The sequence below is a fragment of the Mytilus trossulus genome, chromosome 12 (assembly GCF_036588685.1).
Source record: "Mytilus trossulus isolate FHL-02 chromosome 12, PNRI_Mtr1.1.1.hap1, whole genome shotgun sequence".
Classification (NCBI taxonomy): domain Eukaryota; kingdom Metazoa; phylum Mollusca; class Bivalvia; order Mytilida; family Mytilidae; genus Mytilus; species Mytilus trossulus.
Window position 1 is genome coordinate 37,454,490 of NC_086384.1, and position 20,463 is coordinate 37,474,952.

The following is a 20,463-nucleotide window of genomic DNA, read 5'->3' on the forward strand; positions in this document are numbered from 1 at the left end:
TATTGATGTTTAAACTCGGTCGGTCCAGGAACATGATATATTAGATATACATACTGTTCCCAGGTTGGTCTTAACACTTATTTTTCTTTTCCCAAAACAAGGTAGATCTATTTTTTAATTTGAAAATTTGAAAAATTGAACCGAAAGTAAAAGATACCGAAAATATCACAGTGAAATTTCCTATAGTTGTTAAATACTTACAAAATAGTTATGGCGATGGTCTATCAAAATGTGGAATCCTTATAAAATGTATTTGTCTTTCCGGATATAATACAACCGAACTTGTTTTCAGCTTATATTTACGTAGAGTAACTTCCCTTTAATTTGGAAAACGAAGTTGTGTGAACATGTACAGAAATTTTAAATTCCTTGGCGTTGCAACGAGATAATCACTATATAGATTTATTCTAAAACAGCTTTAACTAAGCTTAATGTAAGAATGTATTTCCTCCTATTTATCAAAGTTCTTTCACTTTCGTATCTCTCGAGAAAAATTTAAACCTGAAGAGCCTTCTGATGGCGCCATATATGATATAATTTATTATTAGTTCAAATAATTATGACGTCCAGGGTTCTCGCTAAGGTTACTGCAGTGTTTTCATTAAGAACCGGCCGCCGGCCATTTTGAACTGTTCAAATCAATTTCTGGCCGGTTCAGTTGTCCTTAAAAAAAAAAAAAAAAAAAGTCCGATTTTTTTTATCAGATCTTTTTATATTAAAATCATGACGACGGAGTTCGAAGATTTGTGTTTATATTTTAAACCGACATGCGGTTGCAACGACGATTTTCATTGGCTGTTATTTCAGACTTCCTGTTTGACACACGTGCTTATCGTTGTTATGATTGAATGAATAGTAATGTACACGGATTCCACTGTACCCTCGCAGCTCTCATGGGGTGTTCCGTAAACGGAGGGATCTACGTACATACATACATAGTTTTACTGTTTAGGTGATCTACAACGGACCCCGTCGATCTGCCGGCAACTACAAAGCATCCGAAAAGGGGGCAGGGTACATCGATGAAAAATTGCTTTGGCAGAACTTCTGGTCCCGTTCCAAATCATAGATATATTTCTGGTGATAATACTTTCAGTTGTGAGGTATGTAACCCTTTTAAAAGCTATCAAACGAAATTTAGAAGAAGTGGAAGCTCATGTTTTCTTATAAATGAGCCTGGCCAGCACTTCTTCTTTTTCTTTCTTAACACATCTTTTCATACCACCGGGATAATGGGAAGGGGGATATTTAAAACTGCTGCGTGCAGGGGAAGTGCTGTCCAAATTTTTTTAGGGGTCCCCAAAGGTAGGACAAGTATCTGGTTTTAAATGTAAATAGCACCATAATTTTCTTATTGTCCCATGTCCCTATTTACATAAAATTAACCTCTTTTCAGGTTCAGAGTTTTTGCTACTACATGTAACCTTTAATCAACAATTATTATATAGCCAGAAATAAATTATGATGCTCAATGTAGTATTTTTTTATTCTGAGGATGATCAGATTTTGAGGACGATTGTTGCTGGTGAACTCTATTTTGGCATGAATAACAAGTTTTTATACATAAGTGTCATTGAATTGTATCCATCAATCATTCTAATAATTAATCTCTTAGTGAAGTGATATAAATGAAAATATTTCAATATTATACTTTCTGACTTAGTGATGTTAGATATTTAAATTCAATTTTTTTACTTAGAAAAACTTTAGGTTGCCTACATTCATGACATTAACAGTGGTACTGTAAAAGTGACATTTTTAGAACAATTATAATTTTCTGCCATGCCCAGAATTCAGGATTTTGTGGTTTTTTTTTTTTTAATCTTTGATGGTGGGGAAAGTGGTAGAAATGACATTTTCAGAACTATAGTTTTATGCCAGGTATGCAGGTTTTTAAGCCTTTTTGTTAAAATTTTGAGGTGGGCTAGTGGTAAAAGTGACATTTTCAGAACTATAATTTAATGCCCAGAATGCGCCAGAATGCAGGATTTTGCATCTAATTTTAAAAAAAATCGTGGGGGGGCAAGCCCCCCCAAACCCCCCCTGTTAGGTTTGGGCCTGCTTAAATCTCTAATTGGCCCCTTCAAACAAAATGAAGTGAAACCCCTGGGTTAGTCTACGAGTCCTAGACTCGTAATAATCAGTCTAGACTCATCATTTCCAAAACTTGTGAGTCCAAAGATAGCAGTAAACTTTCATTTTCTCACCTTCCTCACTGTTGAACTCACCACAGCAAAAAATGATGATTCCCTAGACTCACCTTCAAAATTCCTTAGTGAAACCCTGATATAAGGAAGGAGCCAAAGAAAAATAATAAAATATCCTTTCCAGCATCATAATTAACAGGTTGGGAACAAACGGTGAATACATGTATTATACCTGTATAGAGGGATAATCCTTCTTTAGAGGGATAAAATTATCCCTCTATAGAGGGGTATTTTTGTTTGCACTGGATTTAAATCAAATAAGGAGGGGGAGGACAGGGGGTACCCTTCTCCCACCCCTCTTCTCCTTTCTCCTACCCCTCTTCTCCTTTCTCTATCTATCTATCTTCATATTTCTGCACTCAGTCACAACTTTGACTATTACGTGCCGTTGCATGCGTGGCTTATTTACAATAAAAAGAAATAAATTTGCAGTAATATTACGTTACATTGCACCCCTCTTCTCCTTATTTTTTTTTTTAAATTTACCAGAAAAAAAAAAAGATATTTTATTTTTTTCTCCAACTTTTTCTCCTTTCTCCCAGCCTTCCTCTCCTTTCTACTACCCCCTTTCTCCTCACTCCCACCCCCTTTCTCCTTTCTCCCTGTCTCCCTTACCCCTGTCCTCCCCCTCAATAAGGGCAGAATGGCATTAATTTTATCCCTCTAAAGAAGGATTATCCCTCTATACATGTATATTCACCATACAGGGGGTTTGTTTTTAACCTGATTAAGGTAAGAATCATGGTTGACACAAAGAGAACAAAAAGTTGCACTGGGACGAGAAAGTTCAAGCTAAAGTGACATCGGCGTACCACAGGGAACAGTTTTAGGACCTTTACTGTTCCTCCTATACATAAATGACATAGGGAACGACATAACATTAAAGATTCGCAGATGATAGCTTACTTTACCTAGCAATATCAACAAAAGACGATTGCAAACATCTACAAGAAGATCTTGACAAAATGGTAAAGTGGACCAAAATATTATGTCCTATAAAAACCAAAAAAGAGACAAGCCATCAATTACAACTACAACATAAAAGGACATATCCTAGAATCAGTATCATCAAAATTAACCCATACCTAGGAGTGGAACTTACCAACACACTGTCATGGGACACACAAGTTAATAAAGATGTCACTAAAGGAAACAGAGCACTAGGCTTAATAGGGAGAAATGTTGGATCCTGACAAGAGGAAGTCAAGAAACAAGCCTATCTTGCCCTTGTCCAACCTCACCTTGAATACGCTTGCAGTGCATGGGACCCTCACCTACAAAAACATATACATTTGTACATGTACATGTATATCAGATTGAGATGGTCCAGCGCCGTGCAGCACACTTTATCCAAAGCAACTACTCAAGAGAGCCTGGAACAGTTACAACTCTTTATGAAGAATTGAACCTGACACCTCTAGAAACCAGAAGAAAAATAGCATGTATAACACTCTTTCATAAAGCCATCCATGAAAATGTTGATATTCCAATTCCATTGCACATTTTAAAACCAAGAAGAACTTCGAGACTCAATCAACCTAATACTAAAAGATATGTACAAATCAGGCAAACAAAGATATTTACAAGTACAGCTTTTTTCCTCGGACCATCAGAGACTGGAATGAACTAACGTATAGCGGGTTATTTTTCGCGGGTGTAAAATTTCGCGATTTTCATTGAATAAGGTATACGAAAAATTTTGGTGGTTATTATTTTGGCGGATTCAACATTTTTAACATTACCTTTGCATGTACACTTTTAAATTGGCGGAATTTATTTTGGCGATTTTGTTCTATCCGCGAAAATTTACACCCCGCAAAAATAACCCGCTATACGGTACCAGACCAGCTATTCATGCTATTAGAGATAGAGAGCAGTGAGGAATTCAAGACCAAGGTCCTCTGTAGTGGCTAACCAACACAATCAAAAGATAGATGATGTTTTTAACTAGCACCTGTACATAAATTAAAAGCACAATTTGGAACTATTTTTATAAATTGTTATTTACAAAGCTTTTGTCATGTTGGAAGACGTCAAAGTAAAATTTTATACTTGAGTGATGGGTCAAAGTACTCTTTTCGAGTGATGACCTAGTTGCTATGTCGTAGATGTACAAATGTAGATGACTTTTTTGGACTTTTATACCATGGACTAAATAACAAAGTATGTCACTGTCATGACTGTTCACCCAGAGACAGAAAAATTATATGGCAGATTTTACAGTATTGTGTTCTGTCTCCTACTTTCATGTTGCTAACGTGACGGAGACAAAAATAAGTAACGTTAGCGACATTTGGACATGTAACATGAGCAACAACATCTTTAAAAGTTAAAATGTATGCACACAGTGATGTTTAATATATGCCTGGAGTAATAAAATTGTACAGTCTGGTTTAGAATTTCTAAATATACAGAATGTCATTTGCAGGTGTACTTTATATCAAATGAATACACATGAAACCAATTCGTAATAGTAACATTAGCAACATCTACTATCATGACATTACGTTTTGTTGCGAACGTCTTTTTGATGGACGGAATACATTTAAGGTCCTCTTGTAACGATATTACATACAACTAACCTTCTTTGCTACCCCATTATGTGAAGGAACTGACTCCGAATCTAATTCTGCAAAGGGCGATATCGTAACTCCTATACAGGAGAGTTACAGATCTAAATATATGTTGCTCACGTGACACTGATTTGGACGGAAACCTCAAGTAGTAACGTTCGCAAAAAATAAAACAGCCAATGATATTGATTCCTCAAGTCCTTTGACCCCCTTACGTCATCCAAATTTAATATGATTGCTATTTTCAATTATTTATAAAACCCGGGATAAAAATAACTACAATTGCCTGTCTGAGAACCAACAAGAAAATTGCGATCGTGACATACCACAATGGACGGAAAAGACGTGACGTTAGCAACAATATTATTAAATTACCTTTTTTAGCCTTTACCAATAAAAATCTGCCTTAAAGTTATGATTAAAACACAAAAGAAGACTTTTTATTAAAATATAAGTCCATGTGATAAGGCTCAACTTATAAATAATACTTCAAAATTCCACTCCAAATAAGCTGGATGTCAGTAAAGTAGGTCATGATGTCTATTCCATGTCCAATATTTTGAAATTGAAAACCCTCTAATTCTAACAAAAAACACAAGCACAGAGTAATTTTTATTTTTATTTACTCAGAAAGACACATTTTATTCAATAACATAATGCATTACTCCATTACACAGTCTGTTTCACAGTTTCAGCAATTGCTTTTTTGATGGATACAAAAAAACAATAATTCCTTCTTATTGTAAAATCTGCCATATGTATTTCAAAAGTTAGCAGTAAGTGTTAAAGTTGTCACTAGGTAATTCAAAGAAGAATCAAATGTTCTTATAAGGCTGTATAGCTGTATCATATGTTTTTTGTACATTGAATATATATATTTATCCTGCAATTAGGTGTCCTACTATACAGATACAGCCTTACAGATATCACTATGCTGTATCTGTATACTATACAGATATCGCTTTGAAGCTCCGCCCACTGCCGGACTGAGTTTTGTTTGAACCTGTGTGACCTCAGATTGTGTTTTTCAGTTGCATTCCAATGACGATGACAATTGTCATTTCAAAACTTGAATGTGTATGATTGTGTTACAAAATCAACTATGTCAATTTCAGCATGCATGTTAAGTGAATGTCAAGTCTGAAGCGTAGGACAACTCGTACACTTCAGTTTCAAATTTGACAATGTTTTATTATTTGTTTTTACTGTTGAAATTAGTTGTTATGTTAAAATAGATAATTTTTCATCTTGAGCAATGTATTATTGTTGACCATTCGAGATTCTTTTTTTGTGACCCCGTCTTCAGCGTAATATGTGATTTTGATATTACTACGCGGGCCTAAAGGGATTACAAATCGAAAATAAATGCTAAATATGTTAGTTTTTGTGTCTTTCAAAACACAAACAATATACAGAATTGATTGCAGGATAAAGACAATAACTGTTTAATGTCTTTAAATATCAGCTGTATTTGTACTCGGCTCGAAACAGGTGTAGTAGCTCGCTAAAAGCTTGCATACACCTTGTTTCCTAGCCTCGTACAAATACAAGTGATATTTAAAGACACTAAACAGTTATTGTCTATATACATTGTATATCTAATTCCTACTCAATTTATTCTTTTCCCTACCTGTTGATTATTTTTATTTAATCAATGTGTGTTTTTTTTTTATCTCATTTCTTCATTGGTCAAAACTCGACTATGATTTCAAACTTTCTTGCTTTCTTCTGAACTTCCTATTGTGATGGCACGATAAAAGGCAACCATTCCAGATGACAGGCCATACATTTTTAGAAAGAACACATCTCTTTGTAGGTCATTTTAAAAGAAGAAATAAGTTTGCCGGCATATTGTTTCAAAATCATTAGATTTGAAAAATTAACTGTCTCCAGGGGATAAATATTGTATATCACTCAATGTATTGGAAGAATCTATATTCATCATGTCCATGATTATATTTTATAAATTAATTTCAATATTTAAACTGTTTATGAGTTAAATTAGATATAAAAAAAAATCGGTAAAAAGTATCTACACTTGTACTGACACTGTCACTTAAGCATTGTTAAGAGGTTTGAAAAGATGACCTAAATGTCTTCTATGATCTAATTTTACAAATGTAATATTTATATTTTACATCTATTTTAACAAACAAATGTAATATTTATATTTTACATCTATTAACAGATTCCAAGTCTTCCATCTTTCTACACAATGTTTTGATTTTGCTGAAATAGAACAATATGGATTCTAAACACAAAGAATTATTGATCAGGAATAGGGTAGAATTGGTAGAGAATCTCAATGTGTCTGACGGTCTGTTTACACAGTTGATAGCAAGGAAAATATTTAACCAGCGCATGGTTAGAACTATACAGGTAATGAAATTAATTTATTACTGGGGGAATTCAAGGGACAGTTTACACTCCCTTAAATAATAAACTATGAAAAATTTCAAAAGATTTGTCTTCCCTATGCTCTGCCATTTTGTTAGATTTAAATCCCTATAAACAACATGAGGGAAATTCACCCAGAATATATAAACAATAATAATACTTAACCATGCTAACGCTTAATACATACATACATGTTTATGAAATTTGTCGAAAGAAATAATAGAAATGTTTTATTTGAATTTTTGAGAGCTTTTTGATAGTTTAATTTAATATTTAGCTCTTCAATGTAAAAAAAAGGGACCAACATAGAATATAAAATAAGAACATATAGAGTATGCCAATGAGACAACTATCCACCAGAGTTTATATGAAGCTTTAAGCAGTCTTATGTCACTACAACCTTCAACAATGATCAAATCTATAACATTTAGTCAGGTATAAAAGACCCAATACCACTGCAAAATGTAAAACAATTCACATGTGAAAACCAACAGCTCCATGTACAAATTAAAGTAATGATACTAACCAACATAGACTCGAACCATCGACATCAACTAGTGATTTACAGGCTCCCAGCTTGGAAAATGCATTTACAATTTGGCAGAACTTCTTTAAATGTTTGAGAGTGCCCCCCCCCCCCTAATCTGGGACATTAGGTATAACAGCACAACATAAAAATGAACTGTTGACCCCATTGTAGTGGAGGGGTATTAATTTTTACCCTTGTCCGCCTCTATGTCTCAAAATTGGTTTGCATTCCCCACATGTCTAACTTTAATTTGTGAAACCAAATGTCAAGGACTCATACAAAATACTCATATTAAAAATAGATAAAATTTGAATTTGAGTGGTTTCACTTTCAACTGTCTGGAGTGATGCTCCTTTACAAATGGAAAAAACTGCTGAATTTTTCATTTCCCTTTTCCTACATAATTAGTGTCTACAAAATATTATTAATCTTTTACACAATGCTTTTTATCAGAAACACAGATCAAGTTGGAATTTTTGGGGTTTCACTTTTTACCAATCTTGAGTTATGTCCCTTTATTAAGTTGTATACAAACAGGTTTATCATTTCCTATATATTTTAGATTAAGATTCAAAAGAACACGTTATACTGTGTTGCATATATAATGGGGAAAAAAACACTGTCATGCATATAACATGTATAAAAATGTATAAAAATAAATGTAAGAAGAAGAAACAGAGAAAAAAATAAGGTAAATATAAGATAATTTAAAGAATTGAATCTTGCAATTGAATGGTTTTTCATTTGAAAATAATTCTTTCTCTCGACTTAATATATTCATTGTAGGATTTTCCTGCCGTAATTTCCAGTTTAAATTATAATTAATTAGGAACATGTCAAGCAATAGTAAAACTAGCATGATATGGGGTGGTATGGCTGGATGTTAACTCAACACCATCCAATCAATGCCATCCAATTTTAAATATTTTGTTAATAACAAACATGTTTGACAAGATATACATGTATATGCCATGTATGCAGCAGCCCGACATTAAATTTAGTTTTATGGAAAGCTTTTTCAAGATTTTTACAATTAAAGATTTATTGTGGTTATTCATTTTGTTTTTTTTGTTTTAGCATAACAGAAGTCCAGACCAGCAAGCGGAAGAATTATTGAACCTTCTTCCAACAAGAGGACCTAAAGCGTTTGATGCTTTCTGTGACTCTTTAAAAGAAGATCTACAAGAACATGTTGTAGATTTATATTTAACAACGAAAGAAGAGGAAAAATCTGAAACAGAAACTACAAACTCATGTAGTAGTAGACTTCTCAATGATGAACCGTCTCATGCTGAGACTACATCTTTTATGAGAATTCATACTCATGTGACAGTTCCTTCTACAACGACATCTCATACTTATGATAATGCAAATTTAGCAATATCCGGTGCAAATTATACGTCTGCTGTGCAGCCACGTCCACATTCGTCTCCGCCAAGATTAATCAACCCTCCAGACAATCATCATCAATTCTTTGTACAATATTCGTCAAACAGTCGAGACCCAAATCAAAATTTTTCTAAAGAAGAGCTGAAAGGCGAAGCTCGTTATAAGTTTCAGCATTACATATCCGATCCATATTATAATGGTTTGAATAATGATAAACCTAGAGACATTTCTCAGGAATCTTTCCATAAAATCAACAGTCTTCCTCATCATTGGGATTCATCACCAAGAAAGTTTGCTGGAAACACTCATATATTAATCAGGAACGATAGTGTTGGTAATTATTATTTCTTAGTAAGGTAAAATTAAATGCATTGAAATGGTGAAAATTTTCTTGAAGTTTGCAGAAGCAACAAATAGAATACTAGCTATAGACTAACCTGTAAAATACAATATACTGTGGATTCATTTATTTTTTTTGGGGTATCAATTTTTGTGGATTTGACTAAGTCTGCTACATTTTATGTACATGTACGTACCTAGCCTATCATTGAACATTTTTATTTTGTTTAACAATTGAATTCTTGGTTCACCTTTACCCACGAAATCCACGAAACTTAATATCCTGAATAATGATGAATCATTGTATACAATAAAATGTACAAGGTTTGAAATAGTGCAGGTCCAAATCAAGTTCTTTGAAGTTGTACATTTATAATATAAAAATGAAGTTGTGGTATGATTGCCAATGAGACAACTCTCCACAAGGGACCAAAATGACACAGACAATAATAACAACTATAGGTCACCATACGACCTTAAACCATGAGCAAAGCCCATACCGCATAGTCAGCTAGGAAAGGCCCCAAAATGGCAATGTTAAACAATTCAAACAAGAAAACAAGCGGCCTTATTTATGTACAAAAATTGTACAAAATACACATGTATAACACATAAACAAACGACAACCACTGAATCACAGGCTCCTGACTTGGATAAGTCGGATTAAGTCCCCTTGTAATTTATGTAAGAAGGTAGATTTATTGTTTAGAATAACATGTACAAATGTATATTAAGGAAATGTTGTATTATTGTCAATAAGACAACTGTTCACTAGAGTATTTAAATGGACATTTCTTTCTTCTTACATGTAAGCAAATAAAATCTAACTGTCAAAGCAAAACATAAATAACTAGCACACAGACACATTCAAGTGCATCCATATTATGATAGGGAGCAACAGATGAATGTGTAAAACTGTGCACACAGCTTGACAATTACTTGAATTGCTGAAATAACCTTTATCATCACAACAAAAAGTTTGGAAATTAATAAAAAAAAAAATCATAGTAAATTTATGAGGCTAATGAAGTAATGATCTTAAGGTCAACTTTCCCTTAAGGAGTTGCCATCTTAGTTTTTGTACATTTCAATTTTTAATCAAAAGTTTGATTTAAATTAAAAAGCTATTATTGTTGAAATCAAGCAGAAGTGTTCCACATTACCTGTTATATAAAAAATATAGATGTACAATGTAATAGGAGAATCAACGACTTTTAAAACATTAACATGATATTAAAAGTCTCTTTATTACCATTAAAAGTATAAAGATTATACTGGAGACATGTCCATGTTTTCTCTTCTGCTGTGACAGACGACAACAAATTAACCTTGCACTATTTAACATGGTTAAAAAAATCAATGGATGAAATTATGTAAATGATGTAAAAGAGGGCCGAAAGATACCAGAGGGACAGTCAATTTTGGGCAAGGAGTGCTGGCCTTACAATATGCTGATCCTTTTATAAAGAAAATACTTCTTTTATATTAGTTTGCAATACCACTATATATCTATGTAGATACACTGTAATGTTTGTTCATATTAAAGAATTTTGTTTTTTTATTCTTTTAGATGCCATGACAAAGAATGGTAAAGAATATCCAGATAATATGGAACAATCAGGTAAGGGTATAGAGTATGATATATGGTTGTGCTGAAATCAACTTTATAATATATTCCTCTGCAAATTGTTGAATGATCTCTTGGATGTAGGTTATGGTAGAAATGTAATAAAATAAGAATATTTTTTCTCTTTTTGATTTTTTCCCTACAATCAAGAATGAATATAATAATTTCATATATCTTCTTTATCTGGAATAGCCACCCAAACAACATAGTGCAATGAGGTGAAAATTATAAAGATCCCATCAAGATCAAAATGAGGAGATAGGGTAAGATTGCCAATGAGACCATTAGAAGGGAATGTAATCAACTAAGTATTACTCATCATGCAGTCTTTAACAAGAAGCAAGATTCACACTGTAGTCCGCCATAAACATGGTAAAAGATCTGTGAATATTTGTTACTATACTTTCCAAGAAAACCACCTGTTCTGTCTATTATTATGGACAAAGGGAGATAAGTCAATTTTATAAAGTTTACTTTATATGTCTCTTTGTTGTCATTCCAAAAGGCAAAAAATAATTTTACCCTTAAATGCTTTCATGCACTGTTTTTTTTGGGGGGAAACTTTGAAAAAGATTGTAGGATCAAATTTGGAGTTTTATAAAATGTGTGTCATTTTAATTTCCATGCTATAAATCAAATTGCCCAAAAAAAAATTAAGGTTAAATAACCTCAGAAGTTTACATGATATCTTATGTACATGTATATAGAATATAATACAGATCAAAGCATCATATGTTAAAATCTCTCATTCAGCGAAAAGACCAAGATTAGCTGAGGATGAGATCATCACCATTCCAGTCTTTGAGGACCCAAAGCCAAAACGAACACCACCAATAGTATTAGTCAGTACACAGTCTAAAGAAATAATAGACCCTGAACTAGAGACTGGGAAACGATTGATGGTCCCAGGAGGTGAACATGATGACCCCTCATTAGACCTTACAGATGGACCAGTAATGGTCAAAGTAGAGTCCAGTACCAGACAGTTTTACATAGAACATTATAAAAAGGTAATTTGATATATAAAACTATAAGTGAAAGAGGGTTTTATATAAAAGTCAACCAGAAAGCAGCTGAACAATTTCTAATGGTGTGAAAACAAATGTTTCAGGAAGTTTTAGACCTTGACTGAGGGGGCTGAGCCAAATAATCTCCATGGAAAAGTAATATGCCAATGCTTATACAACTGCATACCTAATATCATTGTTCTACCACAAGTTGTTCATCATATACTAGACCTAATCACAAACTAATACAAATGTTGCCGCTGATGCAGGAACAGCATCCTTATGCCTCCCCTTTTGACTCTGTCAAGGCAAGACAAACATCAGATAACAGATTACAACTTATAAAGACAACTTTAGATTAACTCTCAACAATTCACAACCAAAATTTTATTTGATCTTTTGATACCAGAAGTCTAATCATGTTGTGAATGGAACAAACAACAGCAACCTGACATCTATCATTGGCACTAAAGAATAAATATTACCCAGGTTTCTTTTGCATGATATAACAATTAGTTCATTAATTTTTATTCCTACACTCTTCTAGGGATGGAAGCCTGGTCCATAAAATGCCACTTGGCTCTTAGTTCCATGAATTAAATTATTGTATACTTTATTTTTATATACATGTATAACTTACTTTTATGCATTTTTTTTGCAGTCCTATTCTATGATCAGGATACCAAGAGGGAAAGCCTTGATAGTAAATGTTAATGAAGTGGAAGGAAAGCCGCCCAGGAGAGGAACAAATATTGATAGGGATAATCTTTATCATCTATTTTCGCAGTTGCATTTTGATGTAACAATTTATAATGATTCAGATGGTTTGACTGCTAAGGTATGTTGTTTTCTAGTCATTATTTGGTTGCAACTTACTGTGAATGTATAGGTCAGTTTTATTAATGAACTGACTTGGTTATTGCTATTCAAATTTCAAAAATTGTTGGTTTCAACAATGGAGATGCATCAGTCCACATGGAGAAAATTAGGTTTAACGTAGGAAAAGCTCTATTACTAATAAAATTGAAATAAAAGATTAACCCCTCAGAAAAGGAGGATGTTCATGGAGGGCTAGAACTGGCCCTAACTTTTTTATTTTTATTATGTCCCACCTATGATAGTAGATCTAGAGGGGCATTATGTTTTCTGGTTTGTGCGTTTGTTTGTCCGTCTGTCATGCTTCAGGTTAAAGTTTTTTTTTCGATTCTGTACCGTTACAATTTGAATACTAATCGCGCCTCGCTGATTTGTTTTCATTGACAAAGATGGCGTCCAATCGTCAAATTTCAATGTTTTCATTTATCAATCGGGGGGAAAAGAAAGGCAGATGACGATGATGATAAAGAAAATACCAGACCAAATAAGTTAAATAAAATTGATAGCAATGTTGAAGTTGTGGAAATTGAACAAAAATCAACCAAACAACGGAAAAGACACCCAAGTGAAGACAAATATGAGCAAGACTTCAAATGGCTTATAGTCACAGAGGAAAGATACTACTGTTCTGTGTGCCAAAAATACGACACAAAAGCAAGAAACCTGGATCGAGAGGCCCTGCATTGGCAGGAGGATGCTGATGCATAAAATTCTAAATGAAAGAAGAGAGAAAAGAGATAAATTGTTGAAAAAAATTAAATCAAAGAATATTTGACAATTAATATGACTACTTGTATTTATGTTTTTCAACTTCATTAAATGTGAATATTATACTAAACTTTATTTTTGTGACCCCAACGTGCACCCACAGTAAATAAAAAAAAACGGTTGGACATTTAAAAAAAACAAAACACCCGGTTGTAAGTGATTTTTTGAAAACACCCACCTTACCTTAGTGAAAAAAGGAAAACACTGATTTTATTTTGTTTTAAAATAGAGATAACTAAATTGTATCTGATTCTTGGTCTATGTAAACTGTTGGTTATGATGGCGAAAATTGAGAATACCTGAGTATTATAAAGTTGGGCTGAACAGCCAGTTTTATGTATATATGCGCTTAGGCTAAAAGGAGATATACTGTGATTATACTGATTGACGATGATAGGCTGTCATATTAGAATTATCTTTAAAACAGGGTTATATAGCTCTCATTGTATTATGAAAGAAATAACTGTTTTCAGTTCCAACCAAAGTAAATTCGTAAAACTTTATTTGGATTTGCAATTTGTCAAACATATTAAACATAAGCTCTAATGAGTATCACTGAATTCCCTGATTGTTGATTTATATACATGTATGTTAATTCTACGATTTTTATTGTGACAGGAAATAGCAATCAAATTGCAAGAGTTTAGCGAGTTGTCTGACCACGCCCATGCTGATGCCTGTGTAGTATGTATACTCAGTCATGGAGAGGAAGGATATATATTTGGTACAGACGGGAGAAAGATATTTCTAGACAGCATCATGTCTTTATTTGATAATAGCCATTGTAAAAATCTAAGAGGAAAGCCAAAAATATTTATTATTCAGGCTTGCAGGGGAGGTAAGCCAATAAAAATTTTAAAAAATGAATTAAAATATATGAGAAAAGTACTGATAATGTTGGAAATAATTCAAATGAAAAAGATGGAAAGAATGACAGTATTCTAGAGGTTAACAAATAGCTTTCAACAAGGACAAATATCTTAACAATATTTCAATATCTATATTGCATTTCAGTATAGAAAGTTTAAAAAAATATAACAGATACTATTAAGTTGCCTGCAACATTTGGCATCTGATCAAAAAGTTATAACTTTCATCCTGTATTTAAACTTTTACTCAGACAATTTTTGGGGTTAAAGCAGGATTTTGGAAATTAGGCAGGTTACTCTGATATCTGTAAATTATAGGTAATGTATATCAGAAATTATTGCATGCATTTATTATAGCAATTTTGCCATATTAGACTAAAATGCGATTTTAACTTTTGCGATATTAAAAAAAATCCTGTTTGTTTTAAAGAAAAAAATTTAAAATGCGAGTTTTAATAGTTGTGATGATAAACCCTGTCGCATTTTTCAAAATAATAAAAACAATAATTTCTAAATTTACAGTGGATCATTTTACAAAGATTCCGAAGAAAATCACCAAAAGCGTTGACTTTGTTTTAAAATACGGTCACTTGAGCTTTTCTTATAAAAACAGAAATTATCATCTAAACATTTGCTTTATAATATTTAGTCATAAAATAATTTGTTATAAACAAAAAATTGCCATATGGATTTTTTCTAAGTAAGACATTTGTCACCGAGACTTATTAATAAATTATCACCTCAACCTTTCCTTATGAAAAAATGTCCCCTAGACATTTCCTTATGAAAACATGTCCCCTAGACATTTCCCTATTAAATGAATATCACCTGCTGGGACATTTTCTTTTAAAAGATAATTGCCACTTGGACTTTGACTTATTAAAACATTTGTCACATAGACTTTTACTTATATAAAAAAAAATGTCACCTAGAGTTTTCCTTTACTAAAAAATGTCACCTTAATTTTCCTTACTAAAAAAATGTCACCTTGACTTTTCCTTCTTAAAAATGTCATAGACTTTTCACTATCAAAAATGCCACCTCAACTTTTCCTTCTTGAAAAAATGTCATCTAGACTTTTCTTTATCAAATAATTGCCACTTGGACTTTTCCTTATTAAATGTTTACCACCTTAACTTTTCCTTCTTAAAAAATTGTCACCTAGACTTTTTTGTATTAAAAAAAAACACAGAGACATTTCCTCATCAAAAAATTGACACCTGGCCTTTTTTGTCCTTACTTTTATTATATAACTTAGAAATTAATTAAACCATTAAATTATCTCATGTCACTTAACCTTTTAACTTTATCAGATTAGTTCCAGTGTACATGTTTGATTTTTGAAAATATATATAAAAAAGATATTTTCAGGAGCATTAGACAGTGGTGTGATGTATGGTGATGAACATGATGGAGCCCCTTGTAAGCCTTATCAACTACCAACTATGTCAGATATGCTTATATGTTTTCCTACGCAAACAGGTAATCACCTTACTAATACTTGAGATTTCCTACCAAAGTTCACTGAGGGGGGATAGGAGGGGTCCTGATCAGGAAATCCCTGGCTTAAAAACACCCGATCCTGAGGTCCCAAAAGGGTCAATCTGAAATCCCGAGCTTAAAAACACCCGATCCCGGAGTCCCGATAAAGGTCCTATCCCCCCTCTTCAGTGGTTCTCTCTTGGCACTCTGTCTTCCTCCTATAAAAACTGATCACCATGAAATAGCACAACAGTGTTTAACACCAATTTATCAATCAATCAATTCTAATACTCGAGGATGTGGATTCATTTATTTTCATGGATATCTATTTTCGTGGATTGCTGAAAACTTGCGTATTTCTGAATATTTGATTTAGTGGTTTTGCCAATTTATGTAGACAAAGCCTATTGCAAATATGATATTTGTTGAACATTTGAATTCGTATCCACAGTAATGGACAAAAAGTGCATAATAAATGACTAAAAAAATAAAGAATAGAGAAAATTATACCCCTAAAAAATAGAGATTAATTGGATGCTGAATTATTAAGAATAGAGAATAATGTGAAAAATGTATAAAGAACAGAAAAATATGGATCTTTTTTTATTCTACACAAGGATAACAGCAGATACCTTGGATTCTTAATTATTTCTTTAGATTATCTGTGAAAAGGTTAACCACGAATTTAAATGGTCAAGGAAGAACACCCTTTCTATAGGCTTGTATGGAGACTTTGGCAAAATGTCAATCATATATCCACCGATATACAAGTTTTCATTAATCCCCCGAAATAGTTGATATCCCAGAAAAAGTTAATGAATCCACAAGTAAAATATAGAAACAAAAAGTGTCGGCAAACTATAAACAACACAATAAGTAGAAAGCATCAGGCTTGTTGTGAAACAGTTTATTGTTCATCCATTTATTTTCATGGGTACCGATTTTTGTAGATTGAAGAAAACTTTCATGTTTATATATGACGTCATGGTCTTGTCAAAATCTGCATTTTACCTTATAGAAAATTTGCAATTTGTAGAATACTTAATTTATTGGTTCACCTGTACCCAAGAAATTGACGAAATTTGTTTCCAACAAATAATAATGAATCCACATTAAATATTTCTTGAGCCAGTCACACATGTATATATATGTGCTTTAAAAAAAAACACTTGTGTATAAATGAGTGTTGCATATTATGCTTAAAAACGTGTATAAGAGGGGCAAAAATACCAGAGGGACATTCAAATTAAAAAGTTTAAAATAAATTGACAACGCCATAGGTTAAAAAAGAAAAAAGACAAACAGATAAACAATAGTACACAAAACACAACATAGAAAACAAAAGACTAAGCAACACAAACCCCACCAAATACTGATTGTATTGTATTATGCTTAAACTCTTGTATTAGTACATGTAATTGCAGGGTATAATGCTAAAACTATTGTTTAACTGATTGCATGGTATTATGCTTAAAATCTTGTATTACTGATTGCAGGGTATTATGCCTGGAGAAACAGAGAACGAGGCAGCTGGTATATTGAAGCTCTTGTTCAAGTTTTTATGAAGTTTGCCAGAACAGAAGATGTTTGCACAATGTTAAATAGGGCAAGTATGATAGACAGATAAGGTGTCAAATCACTAATTAAAATTCCTTTATGTTTAACAAAAATTTGCAATTTTCACAGCTTTCTTAATATTTTATTTGAAGTTTAACTTCATAGAAACTAGGAATATCCTGAATCGTACAAGTATCACCTTTCTACATGCCAATTTTCAACCTACCTATACAGGTATTACAAAAATGACCCCTAGTTTTCTGGAAGCTTAAGTTAGTATACTATGGAGCACATTAATCCTGAATTTTAAATGCAAACTCATAGACAACTAGTCACAAGCAAATTTTGCTCAAAATAGTCTAAATATATTTCTCTTTCACCAAAAGTTTCATGACTGCAAATTTGATGGTAAGTTTAAGTATACAATGACATCAAAAGCACTATTTTGTGTCCCAGTATACCTACTTTTACATGTATTCTCAATTGGAGGGAGTAATCGGTGGTCGGACACCATAAGAAAATCTGAAAATGTGATAAAAAAAATACTCTTGAAATCAAATGTTCTTAAAAAAGAAAATGTGGTAAAGTCTTTGATTAAACTTGGTCCGGGATCAAATCAAGTGTATCTTTAGAGCACTGCTATAAGATCATCAAGATGTTTCAAGAGGAAAAGAATTAAAATTACATGGTTTTCTCCAGGCTACCTCCAACAATTAAAAAGGGGTCGCCACAAAATAGTCCAAAAGTGGCTTTAAAACACCAAAAATCAATCTCTGGTCAATTGGATTTTCTTTTCTTTGTTCTAATTATCTTCAAAGATAGAATATCAAAATTCTGTTTTGTATGCCACTGTTTATATTCCAGTGTGCAAAGTGTGGATAAATATTGTATATTCATAGATATTTGATTTCATGGTTCTGCCAAAGTATGCATATACATGTAAGCCTATATATATAGCATTTGTTTTATGATGATTTTGGTTAGAATTTAGTTTATAAAAGAAAATTGGGTTGAAAAGATCGAACGAAATAAACCTTCAGAGCATTACTGCTATATGTGTGTATAAGAAAGGTAGACAGGGTCGGCTTTGAAATGATTTACTTCTAAGTTGATTCAAACTCACACTTATCATATGTTATTCATATCATTTAATGGAAAATTACTCTGTTCTATTAGAGGATATTTGAAAGCAATGTTCTCTTCACTTGATATTTTTATGGTTGTTTTTTTTTTTAATAAAATTGTAGTCTTATTCATGATATTTCATTTCAACATAATTTAACATGTTTTTTACAGGTCAATTCTGTTGTCTCAAGGAAAATATCAAGATGTCCACAGATAGAAATGGACCAAATGTCTCAAATGTCTGAGTATAAAAGTACACTGAGGATGCCACATTTCTTCTTCTTCCCTGGCATTGGTAGTGGATAGAGAAAAGAAATTAGGTATTTGTGTTTGTTATTCAGGAAAGTGCTATGGAAGAACAGATATGTCTACATCACAGTTAGTTATATAAAGGAAGGGAGAAAGAAAGAAATAATTGTTTTGTGGTATCCTTAGACAGAGTTCTAGAAACGTGGTGGTCCGAAAGTTTTGACTATCAAAATTTCCAAAGCACCACCACAATTTTGGTATTTTCAATAGTGAGGACCAGCAGATTTCTGCGAGGACCACCAGGAAAAGAAAGATTTAGAGAACTCTGTTTAGATTGTTTGCGTTTGTTATTTTTGATAAAACAACAATAAATTATCTGTATTGTTAGAAATGGGGTTTTGTAGAAAATAGATTTTTTTTGTAAATCTTTGAAATAATGGTATTCATTAGTAATACAATAAACCTGTCTAAACTGAACCCTGTGTAAAGCAGGAACCTGTCTATTCAGAACACCTGTATCATGACATGCAACAAGAATATTTCCATTTTGTAAACTGAAATCCTTTCTGTTCCAAATTAAATCTCCAAGGTCAACAAGAAATCCAAAGAAATATTCTTTAATCATCATTAAAACTTGTGTACTGATAGATGGGAATAAATAAAACTGTTGAATCAAGATATCAATAGAATATTGATTGATTGTATAACTTATGAATCTGATCCAAACATCATTTTCTCTCTGTAAGGGGTTTGTTTGACTGAAATGTTTTTTATGTACATTGTATCAGTTGTTACTTGTAGATATTTTTATGGGTTTTTGAGGTTAATATTTTGAAGAAAATTGTTTGTTATAAGCTTGTTATTGTTTTATAGTATGTAATTGTTACAAAATCCATATACTTTATGATATGAGTGAGAATATTTTCTAGAAGAAAATGAAATGTACGTGTTATTTTATAATTTAATCCCGATATTGACAGAAGAGGAACACATTGTCGTTTAGTTTAACAATACCTGTGAGAGTTAATTAAAAAATATTAATAAAAGATGTTATTTCTGTTTTTCATTTTCATATTTAAATGATCTGCCGAAGTCACGGAAAAAGAATTATGCTTAAAAATTTCTTCATAAGACTAAATAAAGGTGCTTGAATAAAAAAAATATTTAGTGCTTTTTCAGTATGTTGATCTTGCCAAAAATTATGAAATTAGGTATTCATGGCTAAAGTCGTGCAAGTTTTCATAAGATTATTTTTTGGGAAAAAATATCTTAGGGTTCAAAACCCCATTGGAATTTTGGGGTACCACCATCAAAACTTTAAATCTTTTCTATAATTTATTAAAATCAATTGATGAAAACATTTTACTTAAATTTAACACTCCACACCCAGTAAAAGTTTTAATTAATCCAAGAATGCATAATAACATTTAAAGATCAGTCAAATTATTTTTCAATTCAGAATAAAGTAT

General features: G+C 32.3%; 1 protein-coding gene across 1 annotated transcript; it reads left to right on the plus strand.

Annotated features, from left to right (window-relative positions):
- The first annotated feature begins 308 nt into the window (after positions 1-308).
- Positions 309-20,131, plus strand: LOC134692005 (caspase-2-like). Its single transcript, XM_063552344.1, has 10 exons — positions 309-433; positions 6,969-7,159; positions 8,784-9,429; positions 11,005-11,055; positions 11,815-12,071; positions 12,730-12,906; positions 14,331-14,550; positions 15,953-16,063; positions 17,560-17,669; positions 18,917-20,131. The coding sequence occupies exons 2-10, from the start codon at positions 7,025-7,027 to the stop codon at positions 19,049-19,051; spliced, it is 1,842 nt and encodes a 613-aa protein (XP_063408414.1). The 5' UTR covers positions 309-433; positions 6,969-7,024; the 3' UTR covers positions 19,052-20,131.
- The last annotated feature ends 332 nt before the right edge of the window (positions 20,132-20,463 follow it).